General features: G+C 49.2%; 6 protein-coding genes across 6 annotated transcripts; 2 read left to right on the forward strand and 4 right to left on the reverse strand.

Moving 5' to 3' along the window:
* Nucleotides 1–342: 342 nt before the first annotated feature.
* K444DRAFT_616767 (RCC1/BLIP-II protein) lies at nt 343–2,679 on the reverse strand. Its single transcript, XM_024880988.1, has 3 exons — nt 1,985–2,679; nt 1,360–1,929; nt 343–1,313 (listed from the first exon to the last, which is right to left on the reverse strand). Exons 1-3 carry the CDS (start codon nt 2,477–2,479, stop codon nt 483–485), a joined length of 1,896 nt encoding a protein of 631 aa, XP_024732607.1. The 5' UTR covers nt 2,480–2,679; the 3' UTR covers nt 343–482.
* A 211-nt stretch (nt 2,680–2,890) lies between these two features.
* Nucleotides 2,891–6,930, reverse strand: K444DRAFT_616768 (kinase-like protein). The gene is made up of 6 exons (XM_024880989.1): nt 6,729–6,930; nt 6,293–6,546; nt 5,674–6,012; nt 5,493–5,599; nt 4,667–5,415; nt 2,891–4,621 (listed from the first exon to the last, which is right to left on the reverse strand). The coding sequence occupies exons 1-6, from the start codon at nt 6,733–6,735 to the stop codon at nt 3,198–3,200; spliced, it is 2,880 nt and encodes a 959-aa protein (XP_024732608.1). The 5' UTR covers nt 6,736–6,930; the 3' UTR covers nt 2,891–3,197.
* A 255-nt stretch (nt 6,931–7,185) lies between these two features.
* Nucleotides 7,186–8,472, forward strand: K444DRAFT_645421 (branched-chain-amino-acid aminotransferase; the record flags this gene model as incomplete). Its single annotated transcript, XM_024885086.1, has 2 exons — nt 7,186–7,408; nt 7,457–8,472. The coding sequence occupies 2 exons, from the start codon at nt 7,186–7,188 to the stop codon at nt 8,470–8,472; spliced, it is 1,239 nt and encodes a 412-aa protein (XP_024732609.1).
* A 224-nt stretch (nt 8,473–8,696) lies between these two features.
* On the reverse strand, nt 8,697–9,596 carry K444DRAFT_77351 (uncharacterized protein). The gene is made up of 2 exons (XM_024888700.1): nt 9,154–9,596; nt 8,697–9,003 (listed from the first exon to the last, which is right to left on the reverse strand). The coding sequence occupies exons 1-2, from the start codon at nt 9,444–9,446 to the stop codon at nt 8,922–8,924; spliced, it is 375 nt and encodes a 124-aa protein (XP_024732610.1). The 5' UTR covers nt 9,447–9,596; the 3' UTR covers nt 8,697–8,921.
* A 1,738-nt stretch (nt 9,597–11,334) lies between these two features.
* Nucleotides 11,335–15,821, reverse strand: K444DRAFT_537156 (calcium transporting P-type ATPase-like protein; the record flags this gene model as incomplete). Its single annotated transcript, XM_024875445.1, has 3 exons — nt 11,335–12,220; nt 12,275–15,697; nt 15,763–15,821. The coding sequence occupies 3 exons, from the start codon at nt 15,819–15,821 to the stop codon at nt 11,335–11,337; spliced, it is 4,368 nt and encodes a 1,455-aa protein (XP_024732611.1).
* A 713-nt stretch (nt 15,822–16,534) lies between these two features.
* Nucleotides 16,535–17,159, forward strand: K444DRAFT_77307 (uncharacterized protein). The gene has a single exon (XM_024888699.1). The coding sequence runs from the start codon at nt 16,652–16,654 to the stop codon at nt 17,072–17,074; it is 423 nt and encodes a 140-aa protein (XP_024732612.1). The 5' UTR covers nt 16,535–16,651; the 3' UTR covers nt 17,075–17,159.
* The last annotated feature ends 859 nt before the right edge of the window (nt 17,160–18,018 follow it).

Genomic DNA, 18,018 nt, shown 5'->3' on the forward strand with positions numbered 1-18,018 from the left:
GAACAAAATCTCACGCTCTTTCTTCGTCTCAAAGACTGATGCCTCAAAACTTTGTTGTTGATTTTGGACAAGAAGACATCTTCCAGGATCGAGGGGTGTTTTGTTCGACTAAAATTCGGAGGAAAGTTCTCCCAATAATAGTCAGAGTTGAACACTGAGTCTCGGATCTAAATATGTCGGAATGTTAAATAATACGACTGCGATATGAGATCGACTCAATGTCCCACTTGACTTAGGACATTCAAAATTCGTACAAGTTCACATATGAAGACTGGGAAACTTCCCAATTTACCGACACGACGAGGCACATTGTTTTGCAGTCCTCACCCACAAGTTAAACAGAGACAGATGGAAGTGTCGCTTTTCATTGTTCTACCCTACATCGTACAATCGCTTTATGTGTTGGTGCTTATGCGACGTTCTGGAAATCCTACAACTGGCATGCTCCGCGGCCTTACTCAGGCCATCTCATAATCTTACAGTCAATTTTCCGGAATACCAGCCAAAACACCGAACTGGCCTCCGACGCCTCCCCACACTAGCTTCTTTCCACGAACAGCGGTATTATCAATTTGCGTAGCGAGGATAACTTCGCCACCAACACCCTGTCCTGTTTGATAATTTTCGGAGAAACCCCAGCTGTAGGCTGTACCATCCGATGTAATAACGAGACAGGTATCGTTCGCTGTTGAGACGAAACTGCCTTGAAGACCCGGAACCGCCTTGGGCTTCTTCAAGTACCTTGGCTTGCCATTCTCAGTGTAAATTTCAGCTTCCGGGAGGTTGGAAACATCAAAACCCGCCTCCTTGCTCTCGACTCGACCCCATTTCAGAACCTGGCCACCAATGGTGCAGGCAATAGTGTGGTGTGATCCGCCTGTAACTTGCTTCAATTTGAAGCCTTGAAGGTCCTTGACTAGTGTAGGACTGCCGACAATATCCTCATCCTTGCCAACTTTCGGAACACCTGTCTGTCCAAACGAATTGAGACCCCAGGAGTAAACGTTGTCCTTGCTATCGACAGCGAAGCTGTGATAGTCACCAGAACCGATCTTGACAATCTTCTTTCCCCTCAAACCTATCTCGGCTGGTCTGAGGGCCAATCTTGATGTGCGCTCAATGACACGACGACCGAGCTGATTTTGCTCGCCCGTGCCCCAAACATAGAGTTTGCCCTTCGTATCGAGAGCAAGAACATGGTTTGTGCCAGTGGCAATATCGACGATGTTCTTCAGCTCAGGAATGAGCATTGGTGTTCTTTGGACTTCGCCCTTTTCCCCCTCTGGACGGAAACCCATGATCCCTTCATTCCCCTAAAATTTGTCAGAAAAGCTGCATCGTCAGACCGAGAAGACTTACTCGGAATGTGCCCCATCCATAAACTAGGCCGGTAGTGGTGAGTGCAAATGTAGTGCTGTCACCAGCGTAAAGGGAAGCAAACTTTGTGCCTGCTGGGAAATGTTTTGGGTCGACCTCGCGGGGTTCGGCCTCACTAGGATTCAATCCGGAATCTTCATCGTCAGAGTCGGAATCGGATTCGTCATCGTCCTTCATATCCTTCATTGGGCCCGGCTCGGTTCTACGGCCAAGAGCGCCTTGATCATTGACACCCCAGGTCAAGATCTTGTTATCATGTGTCAGGGCGGCGCAATGCATGCCTCCAACAGCGATCTGAACAATTCCGATATCCTTTGCGGAAAGGAATGGGTTCAGTCGGGGACGAGTGACATCAACAACTTTTCTAGCACCAGAATGCTTTGCACCAAGTCCAAGCTCACCTCCGCTGCCTTCCCCGAACACAAACACGTCAAGAGTTTGAGTGAGAGGGTTGTTAAGGGTTGGGAGGACTTTGACGGGTTTCGGTGGCTGGGAAGTTTTGGCTGGCTTTGGAGCCTTGGCTTTTGGAGCGGTTTTGGGTTTAGATAGAGTCTGCGAGAAAAATCAGTGATCACCGCTGGCGATGTTAGGTGGAGAAGAGACTTACGGCTGGAGCTGTCTTCTTCGTAGCAGCAGCTTTCTTCCGGGTTGGGGCAGCAGCCTTCATGGGAGCTGCGGGCTTCTCTGGGAGGGCAGCAGTTTTCTTGGTTGTAGTAGCTTTTGCGATGGGTTTGGAGGTAGTGGTAGTTGCCTTGGACTTCTTGGGTTGTGGTGCTTCGGATTCATCATCCGCCTTTCTCTTTCTGCCAGTCGACCTAGCAGCGGTGGCATTCGTTTTGGCAGCAGTTGGTTTTGGTTTGGCAGTGCTGGTTTTGGGCTTCGCGGACTTGGGTTGTTTCTTTGCGGCTGGCTTGGCGGTTGTAACGTTGGTTCTCTTCGTGTTTGGTTCATCATCAGATTCTTCAGCTTTGCGCTTGTTGCCTCTTGGCTTGGTAGTCGTGGGTTGGGCCATAGCAGGAGGAGTAGGTGTCTTGCGAGCTCGAATTGAAGCTCGCATCGGCGCGGGTGCTGCTCCAGCTTCGGCGGCCTCCTTACGAGGCATGTTAACGGATTACGCGCAGCGTGTACAAGATTTGTGAGGGTGGATTCTTAAAGAAGTAGAATGGTGTGCCGACGTATGATCGATAGATCAGTGTAGAATAGTGCAGGTCCAACAAATCTGTGAATTGGCTGGAGGTTGTTGCTGGAAGAAGTGGAAGAAAAAAGTTCGAGCGAGGTTGACCTTATTGCCTTATTGTTGCGCTTCAAAATTGTTGCCGGGACGCGACCCTTGACAATAATAAAGACTAATAAGCTTTTGTACTAGCTGAGTGCCACAATTCCCTAGCGCCGATTAGCGGGACCCGCATGCTCGCGGACCGTGATTTTTGTCAAAGCGAGCTTGCCCTGTCAATGCTTTTGACTTCTTTGTTGATAATGCAATCTCATAATTAAATGGAAATTTTCCACCACCTTTGGAAGATATCTGAATGCGTAATACCACTCAGTGGTAACCAGATACAAAAAGGGAGGGTTTCCGGACATCTTGAGCCTCTCGTTGACTCCAATCTTTCTGCTGCTCTTGCAGGATTCAATTATAGCAGAACCTTGGTCTCTAAGGGAATGATATTTAGACTTGGTCCGATTTCTCACACAGTCCTGTTATTACTCTGGCAAAATCGAAAGAAGTGACATCCTATCATTTTTACTACCTACGCCTGCTGTTCTGAGGTATTCACAACCCCCTTCCCATTCAATTTACATCGTGCACCAATATACAATCACAACAAGCTCTGATATGCATCCAATCCTGACTTCTGCGTCGGAGGCTTCGATTGAGCAGGATTCCCAAACGCCGATGCCATACTAGACTGCTGAGGTGCTTGATGTGAAGGTGCAGTGAAAGAATTGGCCCCTGGCGGTGGAGGCAGTGAGAATGAGTTTGGCGAGCTCGTAATTGGTCGCTGGCTAAGTGGAGGAGGAAGTGTGAATGCATTTGGGCTGTTCGTTGTCGGTCTGTTCATAGACATGTTAGACATCGAATTCCCCACATTTCCCATGGAAGAGAGTATAGGATTTGTTGCAGGTGTGCCATTGTTGCTAGACCAGGGATTCGAAGCTGGGGTACCCCAGTTCATTGAGGTCAAAGGCTGAGGATTTTGGAAGCTAGACATCGGTTGTGGTTGGAGTGAAGCTGCATTGTAGTTGGGTTGCGGTTGTAAGGGAGCATTGAAACTCTGTTGCGGTTGAGGCTGAAGAGGCTGGGAATATTGAGTGGCCGATGGTGAGAGGGCACTAAAACTTGACAGGTCTGGAGTAATGGTTCTAGCCGTAGGACCTTGGGGTCTAATGATCCCCATGGCATTCCCTGGCGTTGAAGGTGTTGTGGGACTGGGAGTTGACCAAGAAAATGAGGCCGGCTTCGTTTGGTTCGGAAGGTTGCGTTGATGAGCAGTGGCATTCGCAGGCGTGGCATCCCACCCATTCAAAGGATTAGCCACATCACTGGTCCCTGCTGTACCCTTCACAAGTCTTTCAAAGTCGATTTCGGGATCGTTGGATCCTCCACTGGTTGAGAAAGCGTTTTTGGCGCCAAATGACATGAAGTCGTCATTATCCGTTTTCGATCCGTTGGTGCCAGATAGTTCTTGTAACTTCTTGGTCTGTTCAACCTCAACTCTGGAAGATAGACTCTTTATCAAATCCATGAAAGCTTGGAATTGCTTCAAATCGAGCAATGGCCCCAAACTCATACTCCACAGAACAGGAAGGATATCCATGGCAACGAAGTCGGCGTCTGCGATTGTACCAACTTGACGCAGAACGTTGAGCGCCGCCATTGCCACAGCTGGCTCTTTTGTTTTTATTGCTCTTATGAGTGGAACAATCTTCTCTTGCATTGTATACTTGTCGAGAGCGGTTGAAGAGCTTGTCTTTTTAGTGTTCGTCATGATCCCATCAAGGCCATCATTGCTCCCAGCTGGGTCATTCGAGCCCCCACAGAGTATCACAAACGCTTCAAGGCCTCGCACCTTGATCCCGAGACTGCTCGTCTTCGTGAATACAGAAGCAATGACTGGGAAGAGCTCATTCTTTATCGTCGAGAAGTCTAGCACAGGTAGAATAGCAGGTAGGCTCCGTAATGAAGCGTCCACAATGCTATGCGTTGGAGACTCGATTGCTAAATGTATTACGGGAAGGATATCTTGTCATGTTAGCAAGGAAGTCATTCGAGCATGGTCTGACATACTATCTTTGAATTCTTTCCCAGAGCAGTTGCTGGTAGTGGCACTGATATGCTCAAGCAAAACCATAAGACCAGCCTCTTTAGCTGGATCCCTATCAGCTTGGCCTTTCGCGTCGGATTTTGAAGCGGCAGGTGGTATGAAAATCTCCGTCAATCGTGGCATAATCTTTTCTGTAAATGGACGCCGCCCAGAAGGCAATAGTTCGATAATCTTAAAGACGTTCTGTAAAATCAGAGACAAAAGTTCACGGTCTTTCATCTCTTCCAGCAGTGCTGGGAGAACTTTCTTGTCAAGGACGGACTTTGGGAATGAAGGGAGCACTCGCGAAAGTCCACGCATGAACTGTGACTTTTCATTCGGTGTTTTGGCTGGAAGAGCATCGAGGAATCGAATTGTTGAGATCAAAATATTATCAAAATAGGCGCTTTGTTGGAATTCCTTGGCAGTCATACGTTGAGCCGGCCGCCTGGTTATTAGACGAGGCAATACTGATGCAGAAAGATCTTTTGGAATAGGTCGTGATGAGAGAAAGCTATTGGTGGCTGATGGAATGGTCGATGAGGATGAAAACAACCTCCTGTAAGTTGTTATGCTAGAATTAGTCTCCAGCGGAGAAGTATGAGGGGAATTGTATAGAGCAATTATCAGCAGACCGAGGGAGAACATATCAGCAGCTATGTTCAGGTTCGAGTCCAGGACAAAATCTGGTGAGCAGTAGTCCAGGTTCATTTGAACGGATTTTGGTAATCGGCTAAGAAATGTCATAGTAAGCTTGATATATCGACAGTTTGCAGGAGTTGATTCTTGGGTAGAAACGGATACACATACGGATCAATATTGAGGACTTCGGAGAGGCTAATGGGGGTCACGGACGTCGGCTTTGTCGAATTATCAGGGGGGCTTGCGAAACTTAGGCCACTAATCTTCCAATCCGACTTTGAACGAGTGAGCTAAATCTTGTGTATGGTGCATCCAAGCATGAAAGCCGCAGGATGACTTGAACACTTACTTTTGCATTGACAAAAACAGCATCCGGGGTCAAGTTGCCATGAACAAGACCAGCATTATCATGTAAAAACTCCAACGCTTTGCTGATTTGCTCGAGGCCCTTCTGTATCTCTAGTTCGTCGATTTCCAGTTCTCGTCTCTTCCTACCCCCTTCCGAGTCTTCTGTCACGTATCGGCTGGATCTTCCACCAACCCCGCTGGCTCTTTCTTGTTCGTCCTTCTCCTGTAATAAGCCGGATAATGAGGCGGTAACCAACTCCGTAGCAAATTGCAGCCCACCATTTCGTGCATCTTCCACAGGTTCGACAAGCTCCAGGATATTTGGATGTCGTAGTCTGGCCTAGAAAATGGGATTATGTTAGTACGGGCTTTACCAACTCAAGCAAAACTTCAACATTGTTGAAAATTTCTTATCCCGGCAATCCTCGAAGCTCCGGTTTAGCCCCAAAACCGTGCTTTTTTCTCAAGACTTGGGATATATCCCCAGGATAGACTTCAGAGCCCAAGCTGGTTCCACGTTGCGAAAGAACTTTGACTTCCTAGATTTCACCAATCAAAGTGACTTTTGTTTGCCCTAAAAGTGCAACTCTTCCAGGCATAAAGGTAATAAGTAACCTTACCAAAGACGAAGCCTCCTTCTTTAGCCTCTCCACTACCTCCTCAGTTGCTCTCTTCATTGACGATGCGCTCGACCTCCCTAAGGAAGCGCCATGCGAATCCAGGGATTTTCTATCGAAAACAAAGACAGAGGCCGCCTTTCCAGTTGACTTCTTCTTCGCATCGTATATTTTCCATGGACCCGAAGTCGAGGATGGCGAGGCAGCAACTGTGTAGTTCGAGTTGATGTTCGAAGAGAAGGACTTCAGCGCTGAGCCTAGGAGATGTCAGTCTTGAAGGTCCTTATCGAATCGGGACAATGGTTAGGATCCAGGCCGCAGACAAAGCAGTCCTTCAACATCCTCACTGTCCGCACAAGGGTCCAGATTAATGCAGATGGTGAAGATTGCTAGTAGCTCCCAACCAAGGCGTAGAGTGCCCAAAACCAGGACAGCTTACTGAACATCTTCGCAACTCAGCTCCGCGCTGTCTCCCCAGAATGTGTGAAATTGGTCGGGGCCTAATTCTCTCATGCCAGATTTCCCAAAATATACAGATCACTAAAACTCCAACGGGTTGTAGGATGTGCCGAACTGAGTCTGAGTGCGCTGGCTAGTAGGAGATGGTGGTGGCAGATGTCCAAGATTGTCTGGAACTTCTTGAGATGTTGCCAGAGAAGATGTGGTGATAGCCGTCAAGCCTCGTCTGATGTGAGTGGCCTGTACAGACGAGGCTGCCCACTGAGAGCTGATCCACAGGGCGCATTGACAAGCTCCGATTTCAGGAGACCTCAAAATAAATATCTAGCTTGAGTTGACTCACCATTCATTCCACTACAACGAGTACAGAAGCGACGACAAGTTGGCGAACCTAATCGCGAAGGTCAACTTGCAGATCTGGGCATCTATTTGTCAAGATGCTTCGTCAATTGCGCCCGCAGAGTGTGCTTTTCAAGCAGTCGCCTTCGAGGCTGATACTTGCAGCATGGGAGGGCTCGAGATCCTACAGTATCCAGGCCAAAGCTGCGTCCACGGCGAAGCTCCAGGATATCGACCTGAGCAAGCTGTCTATCACAAAGACCACTACACCAAAAGAACTCGTTCCTTCAAATGAATTGGTCTTTGGCAGAACGTTCACAGGTAGCCACCCACTTTCAAATTCTGCTTTGCAATGCTAACCACTACCAGATCATATGCTCAGTCTCGAATGGACCGCCTCAGATGGCTGGCTTCCCGCACGAATCACTCCCTACCAAAATCTCTCCCTCGATCCCGCAAGCTGCGTATTCCACTACGCATTTGAATGCTTCGAAGGCATGAAAGCCTACAAAGACAGCAAAGGACAAGTCAGACTTTTTAGACCAATGAAGAACATGGAAAGAATGAACAGCTCATCTGCACGAATTGCACTGCCTACATTTGACGGAGCCGCTATGATCCAACTGATCGCCAAGTTTGCCGCTATGGAGGAGCGATTCATTCCTTCTACCAGAGGATATTCGTTATATCTGCGGCCGACAATGATTGGCACGCAAAGAACGCTGGGTGTTGGTCCTCCTGGCTCTGCATTGTTGTTTGTTATTGCTTCGCCAGTTGGTCCGTACTATCCAACGGGCTTCAAGGCTGTATCACTGGAAGCCACAGATTACGCTGTTCGAGCTTGGCCTGGAGGAGTAGGTGACAAGAAGCTTGGAGCAAATTATGCTCCTTGCATTGCCCCCCAACTGGAAGCTGCCAAAAGAGGATTTCACCAGAACTTGTGGCTGTTTGGTGACGAGGAGTTTGTTACGGAGGTTGGAACCATGAACATGTTCGTGGCTATCAAGAACAAGGAAACTGGACAGAATGAGCTCATTACCGCGCCTCTTGACGGTACGATCCTTGCGGGCGTAACTAGAGATTCAGTGCTATCACTAGCACGGGAGAAACTGGCACCAGAAGGATGGATCATCTCAGAGCGAAAGTACACTATGCAAGAGCTCTCGGATGCGGCGAAGGAAGGGAGACTGATTGAGGCATTTGGTACTGGGACTGCCGCGGTTGTGAGTCCAGTACGGAATATCAGCTGGAGGGGTAACCCGGTAGAGTGTGGGTTGAGACCTGATCAGGAGGCTGGGGAGATTGCACAAAAGATGAAGGACTGGATTGAGGCGAGGCAGTATGGTGATGAGGAGCATGAATGGAGTTACGTTGTTCCTCAATAGGGTGCATCGATGTATTATCATCTAAAGGGTGGACAAAAAGCTGGGCGGGTCGGAGCTTCATTCAACATAAAGTTAATGATATTTGCATTGCAAATCAAAGCAGTCAAGGGGCGGCTGTTAGCCTGGGGTGTGTAAAGTAATTCAACTCGACCATGAGTCAAAAAGTGCAATTGACAATCCCGGCGGCGACTATCAATGCTGACTTGGAGATCGGCTCAATTGGAAAGTTGGAACTCACTCTTAAGCCCGCTCAATCACAAGTAAAATCCCCCCCAAAAATTGACGAGTGTGCAGTAATCCATTGAACACCTAACAAGCAGAGATCTTGTCTATCTCGCCCTCGATGCCGGGCTCCCATCGAGTACGTCAAAGCACCCCCCACCTCAAACGAGAAACCTAAATGCATATGTACAACCATCATTCAATGCCCATCTATCCCCTCACAACAGCTACGACTTGTTCTCCGGTTCCTTCAAGATGCCCTCAACTTCTAACCGCCTCCGAGCTTCTTCGAGTGCCCAAGTTTGTATCCTACGTATCATGTATGAGTCAGCCTGTGCTCTCTACCATCATTGCTCCCAATTCAACCCTCCATTCCATCTCCCACCTCTCGTACCGAAAATGACGCTCCTCTATGCTTCAATGCATAGAGAAAGGAAGATAGATATAAGGTAAACTCACGACGTATCCGGCTTAAAAGCATAAGCCACAACCCCCAACCCCAAACTCCCAAAGAACCCCCAAATCCACACCGTCTCCCAGCCCTCCTTTTCCGCCTTCTCGCCGGGCTTCACACCAAACAGCCACCCACTAGGCGGATCATAATGATCCTCATGCGCATGATCCGCCGCCTTCCTTTCTGTCGACTGCGAGAACGCCCGTACGCCTATCCGTTGCGAGATGGCGAGCGCTGATGATTGGGAAGAGATCGAGTTCGCGACACGCGGGAGAGCGACTGGGCGCGGGAGAGGCATCGTGATGGCGTGCCTCGAATGGAGTGGAGGTGTTCGTTGATGGGGGTGGGAGAGGTTGTTTGCAGTGAGGTTGAAGTTGAGATCGTCCACTGAATGGGCTCTAGCGAGTGTTTTAGCGCAGCCGATCCGCCGACCTCCTCCTTCGCTCAGAGTGGGGTCCCTTCCTTTCCTCCAGTACACTACGGATAAATCTCCTTGTTTGCTTTCTGCTTATTTCTCCTTGCATTTACGTTCCTTAGTCGCTTTTGCTTCACTGATGTCAAGATTTCACTAGCATTGAATGCCGTCAAGCTCACATTTCTATATGCTTGTAAATAAGCAAGCAGGTGAAACCGGCTTCGAATCCACTTTCTTTGCATACAAAAGAAGTTTACCAGCAAGAGAACTACAAGGTAGGGTTTGCAGTTCCTGTCTTGATTTGTTCGTATTGTTCCCATGACAAATCCGGTTCGCGCTATATCTCTCAAGGAATGTGTCCTTTGTGTGGATGTTTGGTTGGTGGCGAGGTGGGGACTTCGTTTCTTTTTTGATATAGGTGGGAGAGAAAGATAGGCTTGGAGCCCAAATACATCTTGTCATTGCATTCTATGGTACCAAAATACCTCGAACACGTGCCTCGAACCATCGCCAAGCCTCCCTTGTGTTAACCTCGATGTTTTATCCCTAAGATTTCCCATGGCCATAACCAAAAGCCAGAACAAGAAGCACATCACCACTACAAAGAATTAGTTGACCGATCTATAGAACTGACCAACAATGTGTGTACAATACCCCTCATTACTTCATTAAATACCACCACCATGTCTGCTATGCACAACCTTCGCCATGTGCCCCCAAGGATCCCGCTTATCAAGCGGTTCGCGGTCCTGCACATCCGTAGTTGTGTCCTTCCTAACGATATCCGTGTCTTGTTGCTCTTGAAGGTTCTCTTTGCTGTGCTTCTTCGCCAACTTGTGAGAGCCTGATGCACCGGAGCCTTCGGGCTGTCGATCAGCCTTTGACGGATGACTTCCCATATCGGAAATATTTTTAATACGGGTTTTCGGGAAATGAGGTCTTGAGTGAGGTGTTTTCGGTTCAAGGAGAGAGTTTTGGGGGCTTGGCAGGCTTTAATGAAGTTGTGAAAGCTGTCCAGATCATCATGAGGCTCCGAGCTGGCTGAGCCTGCTGAGCCTCCTCAGCCTCTCAGGCAGCGATGTTGTTGAGGCTTAGACTAACACTCCCCCCATGTCATAACCATTGGTTGCCCGACGATCGAATCACTTTTACATTGAAGAGGCTGAGTAGTTGCCAGTTAATTTGAAAGACTAAATACAGGTGTGAAGCGCATGTCGTGTCCTTGGTGCGAATAAACATCTCTAAAAGTCACGTTACGAACACGTTGCAAGGCAAAAGCATCTAAAGGTCAATCTGGTTTCATTCATTTACTTTTGCTCATTGAGGACGATCATTAGCCGGTTGCCCAACTCAGCTGCGATTATGCTCTGCAAGTGGACACTCATCGAGGCCCCTCAGATGTCCCAATCTATATCCCCATTCTAAGTAAAGACTGTTGTAGACCCAGTCCCTGTGTTAAGGATCATGAATCTATGTGCGGGTTGTGGCCCCCAGTGCAGCGCATTATTGACAAAAGGACTACAAATATACAGTTTGATTTTTGCGCGGTAAAAAAACGCAACGCGACGCAACCAACGAACGCCAGGCAACATACTTCTCGCGGTAATGCTAATCAAATCCCCACTTACGCCGTAATTATAGGAAAAAGTGAAAGGTATGTACAGAGCGGTTTTAGAAAAGGGTATAGTTGTACAGAGCGACAATTCGGATGCGAAATCTAGTACTCGTAGGTAGAGGATGATAGGTGAAAACGAGGTGAAAGAAATCAGGATCATGGCCTGGTGACCGCTCGAGGTGGCGATCGAGGTGCTTCAGTGGCAGGTTCTGGAGCGACCTCTGAAATTTGGCTTGGGGGGGCGTCGAGATTATGTGGGCGTTCCGTTGTAATGGGGTCATCGGGCCTCGTAGCAGGATGGATCTCGACCCCGTCTCGGGATTCCAGATCGGTGCGTGCGTTCCATCGTTGAAACCTCGTGGATTCATTCTCACTATTATAGTTTCGTTCGATTGGCGACCAACCAGCCACACTACCTGCAATGATACCAGCCATAACAGTCGTAGCTCCCAAAGCGGAGTTAGACCGAGACCGGTTGCTTCTGCCGCGTTTGCGGGATGCAGGGGTCACAACATGCGTGCCTTGAGATCCGAAGCTGTCCTCACGCTGAGGCTCTCCATTTGGAGTCTGCGGAACGGAGTTGCTCCTTGAACGAGAACCGCTTCGGGACCGTGGAAGAAGTTGGTCGCGAGCATCTTGCATGGCAAATTTGAGGTTGTTCAATCGGCCACCCTTAACACGCTTGAGGAAGCTGAGTTCTTCCTTGACATCAGCTAGCGGCCTCGGGAAGCGGAAATGCTCCTCCTCGTCCGAGATAGTAACCTCTGGTCCCTTTGGTCGACGCTTCAAGTAGTTGGGAATTAATCTGACAATGATCTCGTCTGGAACAAGACGGATGGCGGCTCCAATAGGAATTGACAAGGCGCCAAGAATAATTGAGTAAAGCCATTGTGCAGTGTTCAGATGCACAACGTTGAATGCTTTGCCTCCAACGAAGATGATCATGACCTGGCCTCCAACCATGACGAGATTTATGGCCATGAAAAACCAATTACGACTGACGCCCTCAAAGATATTAAACTTGTTGTCAAGTCGACGATTGCTAGGAGTTGGTTAGCTCTGTTGGAAATAACAAGGTGTGGAAAGCTCTACTCACTTCCATTGATTGAAAATCTGCATCCATACGAAAGTATTGAAGACAAGGGTGGGAATTTGTTCTTGTTCGTGGGGCGACTGGTAGGAAAGGATTGATACCGCCCCATAGTTGAGCAAGAGCGTAATAGCGAGTTGAAACAATGCCTCTCCAATGATCATCTTCCACATAGTTATTGAGATCAGTGGTGCTGACTTAGGATCTGGTTTTCGGTCCAGGATGCTCTCGGTAGGCGGATCTGTTGCCAAGGCCAAGGCCGCCATAGTGTCCATGATAAGGTTTACCCAGAGCAGTTGCACCGCCGTCAAAACTGACTCTTCGCTGGCGCTGGCTACAGCGGTAATAAAAGTCAGCAGCACAGCAGTAATGTTGACCGTGACTTGGAACTGCAGGAACTTCTTTACGGCGTCATTGACAGCTCGGCCCCACATCATAGCTTTGACAATGGACTTGAAGTTGTCATCCATCAGAATGATAGCGGAAGCTTCCTTAGCTACCTCAGTACCAGAAATGCCCATGGAGAAGCCAACGTCTGCAGTCTTGAGAGCAGGTGCATCGTTGGTGCCATCACCAGTGACGGCAACAGTCTCACCAAGCTCTTTAAGCCGTCTAACGAGGATTTGCTTGTCCTTGGGGCTAGATCTTGCTAGAACCTGAAGACGAGGAATCATTTGATCCATCTCAGTCTTGCTAAGCTTTCGGAAAGCTGGTCCTTCCATGATGAGACCACCCTTGGTGAAGATACCGCATTCTGTAGCAATAGCTCTCGCAGTAATCATGTTGTCACCAGTGACCATCCGAACGACAACACCAGCTCTCTGGCAAGTCGCCACAGCTTCTGCCACACCCGCTCGCAAAGGATCTTGAATGCCGACAATGCTCAAAAGAACCATCTCGGTGAAGATGTCTTCAAAAACAGCCTCAGAGCCTTCGCCATCCACGGTTCGAGCGCCTCTCGGAGGCCACCTGTCGAAGTCCCGATAAATCATGGCGATGGTTCGAAGCGATCGTGAAGCATAATTGTCAATCAGGTTGTTGAGAGTTTGGCGATTGTCGTCTGTCATGTGAGAACTTGCAGGCTCATTCGTAGGATCGCGGATGATGGCTGTACATTTATCAAGAAGTATCTCGGATGCTCCTTTCACGTAGAGTCTGTATTGTCCTTTATCCAATTGGATAACAACGCCCATGCACTTGCGACTCGAGTCGAAAGGAATCAGCTGGACGATGTTGGCATTAGAGCGTTCCTGATCAACTGACTCCATGCCCAGGAATTCCTTTGCAAATAGAAGGAGGGCTGTTTCAGTCTTCGAGCCGATGAAAGTCTTGACACCTTCAACGTCCCCTTCAAATGCGGTGGAGTTGACGGCAATCGAGTCTTTCAAAAGAGTTCTGACACCCTGGCTCAACGATGTAACAACTTCTTGTGGGGATACATTTTCGATAGGTGCTTCTGGTTGAGTTTGTTTGCCTTTGGCGTTACCGTTGGATTTATCTGATGTATCAACAGTGCCACCAAATCGAGAGCTCGTTCCCAATGTACCAGCGACCACGGTCATCTTATTCTCAGTTAAGGTTCCAGTCTTGTCAGAGCAAATCGTTGTTGCGTTTCCCATAACCTCGCATGCCTTGAGATGTCGGACGAGATTGTTGTCTTTCAGCATCCTAGTTGTGGCGAAGGCCAAAGCAAGTGTAACGGCCAATGGCAAGCCTTCAGGTACAGCGACAACAATGATGGTGACTGTTACAATGAAAATTTTAAGGAATTCTTGACCTTTCTCAGTGGGGGTACCATGGTTGTGTGGTAGGCGAACCAGAAATTCGATGAACAGGACCACGAACAAGAGAAGACCAGCAGCTCCACCAAGTTTCGCAATATATTCTGCCAGGGTGTTCAGCTTCGATTGGAGAGGCGTAACTTCCGGATCCTCTCGCAGAGACATTAGAGTCTTGCCGTAGCTTGAATTGACACCAGTAGATGTGACCAGGAACGTGCCAACACCGTCCGTGACTTGTGCACCAGAAAGAATGAACGGATCCAGTTTCCTCAGACTGTCATGGTTCTCTATGGCGGCATAAACGTCATCGGCAGGGTGCTTTCGGAGCAAGTCAGATTCTCCAGTGGTTTGAGACTCGTCACATTTGACGTTGTGGCCTTCGATAAATATCCCGTCGACAGGAATCATGTCTCCCGGCTCCAAATGCATGACATCCCCAACTAGAACATCGAATACGGAAATCTCTCGAGTCTTCCCTGATCGAATGACATTGACATTCCGATCCTGCTTCTTTTTGTTCAACTTGACGAATTGTAGCTCCTTCTGCCAGTCGTTCAAGGATCCAACCACAACAACGATAACGATAGCAACAATAATGGCAACGCCTTCGACCCACTCGATTGGGGGATTCTCCGAGTCATGCTTTGTTCCAAAAGTCTGGTATAGCCCAACAGCCAGCGAAATAGCTGCGGCAATGGAGAGCAGAATCAGGACTTTGTCATTGTAGGTGATCCACATTAGCTGCAACAGGTTCTTCCCCTTCTTTGCTGGCAATCGATTGTCCTTGAACACCCGCTTTCTGTCATAGAATGAATCGCCTGGCGATGGTCTTCTTACCGACACTCTCGATTCCTTGGAGTCGACTCGTGCTAGAGGGCGTGTCGAGTCGTACGGTCGTGGCGAAGTTGGTTTGCGAGCAGCGGCTTTCGCTTCGTCAAAGCTGACGGTCCCGTCTAGGTCGCTCTCATCAACACTCAGTCCAGCTTTCCTGTCCGTCCTCAACCCCCTTTCCAAGCCTGCCAAACCACCGAGTGCGTAAAATGCTGAGAGATTCTTGGGGTTGATGAGTTTGTTCAATTGTCCTTGTGAGAAGGCAAAACTATTGTCCACGACTTCGAACTCTTCCTCTGTCCCAGGATCAGGTGTTAAGGCTTCGGGGTCGTTTATGATATCGTTGTTTCCGGGAGGCTTTCCAAACATTCGATCCTTGTCCCCTTGGGAGCTATTCGCAAATGTCTCCCCACTGTAATCCGTTTTCGCGTGGCTCCCGGTCTCGGATTCGATAGAATTCTGTCTTGATCTCGACATTGGTACAGCAAGAAATGCCGTTGACTTGTCCCCCCACCGCGCTGTTGGGGACGAGACATTGTGTGGTGACGTTGGCCGGCTATCCCTTTCCCTACTATCAAAGGACGACGAGGCTCGCAGTTCAGGTATCGATACTCGGCTTGCTTGACTTTGGTGGCCCGAACGACTCGGCCGATTTCCATTGGAGGCTCCAATTCCATCGGCCAAGAGAGGGCTAGAAGCCTCGCCCTGTAACGTAGATGAGGTGTTAGGTAAGGCTCTAAGAGCAACAGCATCGCTGTCCATATCTTGAGGTGGGTTGTTGGGACTGACAGCAGATGTGTCTATTGTGATTGTAGGTCTAGCCATTGAATGCCGTGTCAGTTATGGACAAAGGTACTTATCTACAGGATGTAGGAGACTTACGCCCTTTGCCGCCTCCCGCCAGGACTTGGTGACGGTGAAGTTCCGTCTGGATCTGTCATGACGGCCTTGCACAAAGATTATTGGGCTTGAAAGTCTCTTGTTAAGTCGTAAGCGCTCCGCCCGAGGCGTAGAGCCTTGGCGTGTATTTGGTAGAAGCTAGAAACCAATCTGGTCTGCATCGGAGGTGGGCTGTGTCGTCTTGGAGAAGACGAGAAGGCGGCTAGGCTGCCCAGAGAATATATAAGCCAAGCTCTCTCAGTATTTGGACCAAACGGTGATGCAATTGAATAGTTTCAAGCCAAGAAGGCGGACTGCGGTATATTCGGGAATGGTTGGCTGATTACTCGCAGACTCCCGCGACCTGATTCTTGAAGGCGGACGTTGCTCTGCCAGGGAATGGGGGAAACGGGATATGGATGACAGGATAGGTTCTCCGGATTCTCACCTTCACCAAGGTCATCAAACAGGCGCTGGGAACCTTGCGCAGGTCGTTCGCGCGACGTGGGGATTCGGAGGATTCGAGTTACAGGCAGGATCGCTTGAGACGTCGAGGCTCAACAAAAGATGGGCTCCATCTGCGGGGCGTCGCGACGTCGAGGCAGATGTCGAAGGTGATGGCGATGGCGAGTATGAATTGAGGGAACGAAGGAGATAAGATGAGGTGTTGCTGGCCGAAAATGGGGTTCATTCGACGAAGATTCTCTGTGACAAGTCCGCCAAGCTGTTTGGGCCACTGGGCAGATGGCAAGGGAGAGTCGATTTCGCGCTACCAGTGAGGCTGTGCAATGAGCACATACAATTTAGCTTTTTACCATGCTGCAGCGCCTATGGAACCGGCACAAAGAGCGGGTCTTCAAACATTGGTGAAGATCGCGGCTGCTGCCATGTCATGTTCCATGTTCACATCTTGAGTCTCCTCCACAGCGCGCTTGGAAACTCCTTGACTTCTGCGATCCCTCCTGGCTTCCCAGGAGCGCGGATGTTGACTGACGTTCGACGGCGTGCGCTTGCTTACCCTACCGTCTTTGGCCATACCAGAAATAGATTAGGAGCCGGAGCGGAGCCAGGGGTCTGCGGCCCAGCGGCGAGCCAAGGCAAAAACGAGCCAGAGCTAGTAGAGCCTAGAGGCCTCATGTCCGGCCGCCTTCTCCACAGCTCGTCGTCAGTCGTTGCTCCATCCCATGGAAAAGTTAGGTATCATCATATCAGAGATTCGAGAACGCGAGGATCCCAGGGCGAGAGCCGGTTTATCCCCATGGCGGAGCTGCGACCGGATATTTCACGCTTCGTTTCCTTCATGCACACATGCTGATTGCTGGCATGCTTTGGCCGCGAAGAGAGTGCTCCCCGTGGCCAACCCAACCAGCCAACCTCCAGCCAACCTCCCTCTTGACGTTCCATTCATTATGAAGCAACACTTGCAGCGCCGTGCTGCATCGAGACTCTTGGCCAAAACTGTTTGACAGGGACAACGTAATTTATCAATAGCTACCGGTATCAAGATGTCCATGTCCACTCTTCTCAACATCTAGAGTGGCTACTTTACAGTAATTAAAAAGTAAATTATCGTTACCACCAGAGTGTAACGTGGAGAGTAAATTACACCTTACAATACAGTCATGTGACGCACTAACCCGTTTTAGTAAAGAAAAGTGGAGAGCTAGGCCCGAAAAGGCCTAAAAGCTCTCCGGAGATCCACGTCCCAAGTCCGGGCTCAGAAAACCCGATTTTGAGGCCTGGAAGGCACTAAATCGCCCCCTAAAAGAGGACACGTGCTATAACGAAAAAAGTAGATTACGATACGTAAAGATAAAGTAGATTATAATATTACGCGTAATGTTACAGTTCCACCACCCTATCAACATCTCTCACTCGCCGGGCTCCCCCGAGCTGGCCACAACTCCGGCCGACCCTCATCGCAACTTGAAGATCAGCACGCTGGACAACGTCTGAGCCGATCCAAGGCAATTTCTGACGACGGTGCGAGGCTGAGCGGCCTGGCCAACGGTCGCAGTTGCCTTCTAGAATGCTTCCCCACTATTCACAGATGACTCCATGAATTGCGGCCACTGACGGCCGCACAAAGTCAGTATCATTGTCTCGAAAGTTGAAGCTACTGTATCAAGAGATTCAGACTCAGATTTGAGGGAGTCTTGTTCTCGAACGGGACCCAGCACCCCGCCTAGGCCAGCAATGCCCCCCTTGGCAATTCTTGACCTCATCTCACATGCGGGGGCGAGAGCAGAATACCTAAAC

Source organism: Hyaloscypha bicolor (assembly GCF_002865645.1).
Source record: "Hyaloscypha bicolor E unplaced genomic scaffold K444scaffold_124, whole genome shotgun sequence".
Lineage (NCBI taxonomy): Eukaryota > Fungi > Ascomycota > Leotiomycetes > Helotiales > Hyaloscyphaceae > Hyaloscypha > Hyaloscypha bicolor.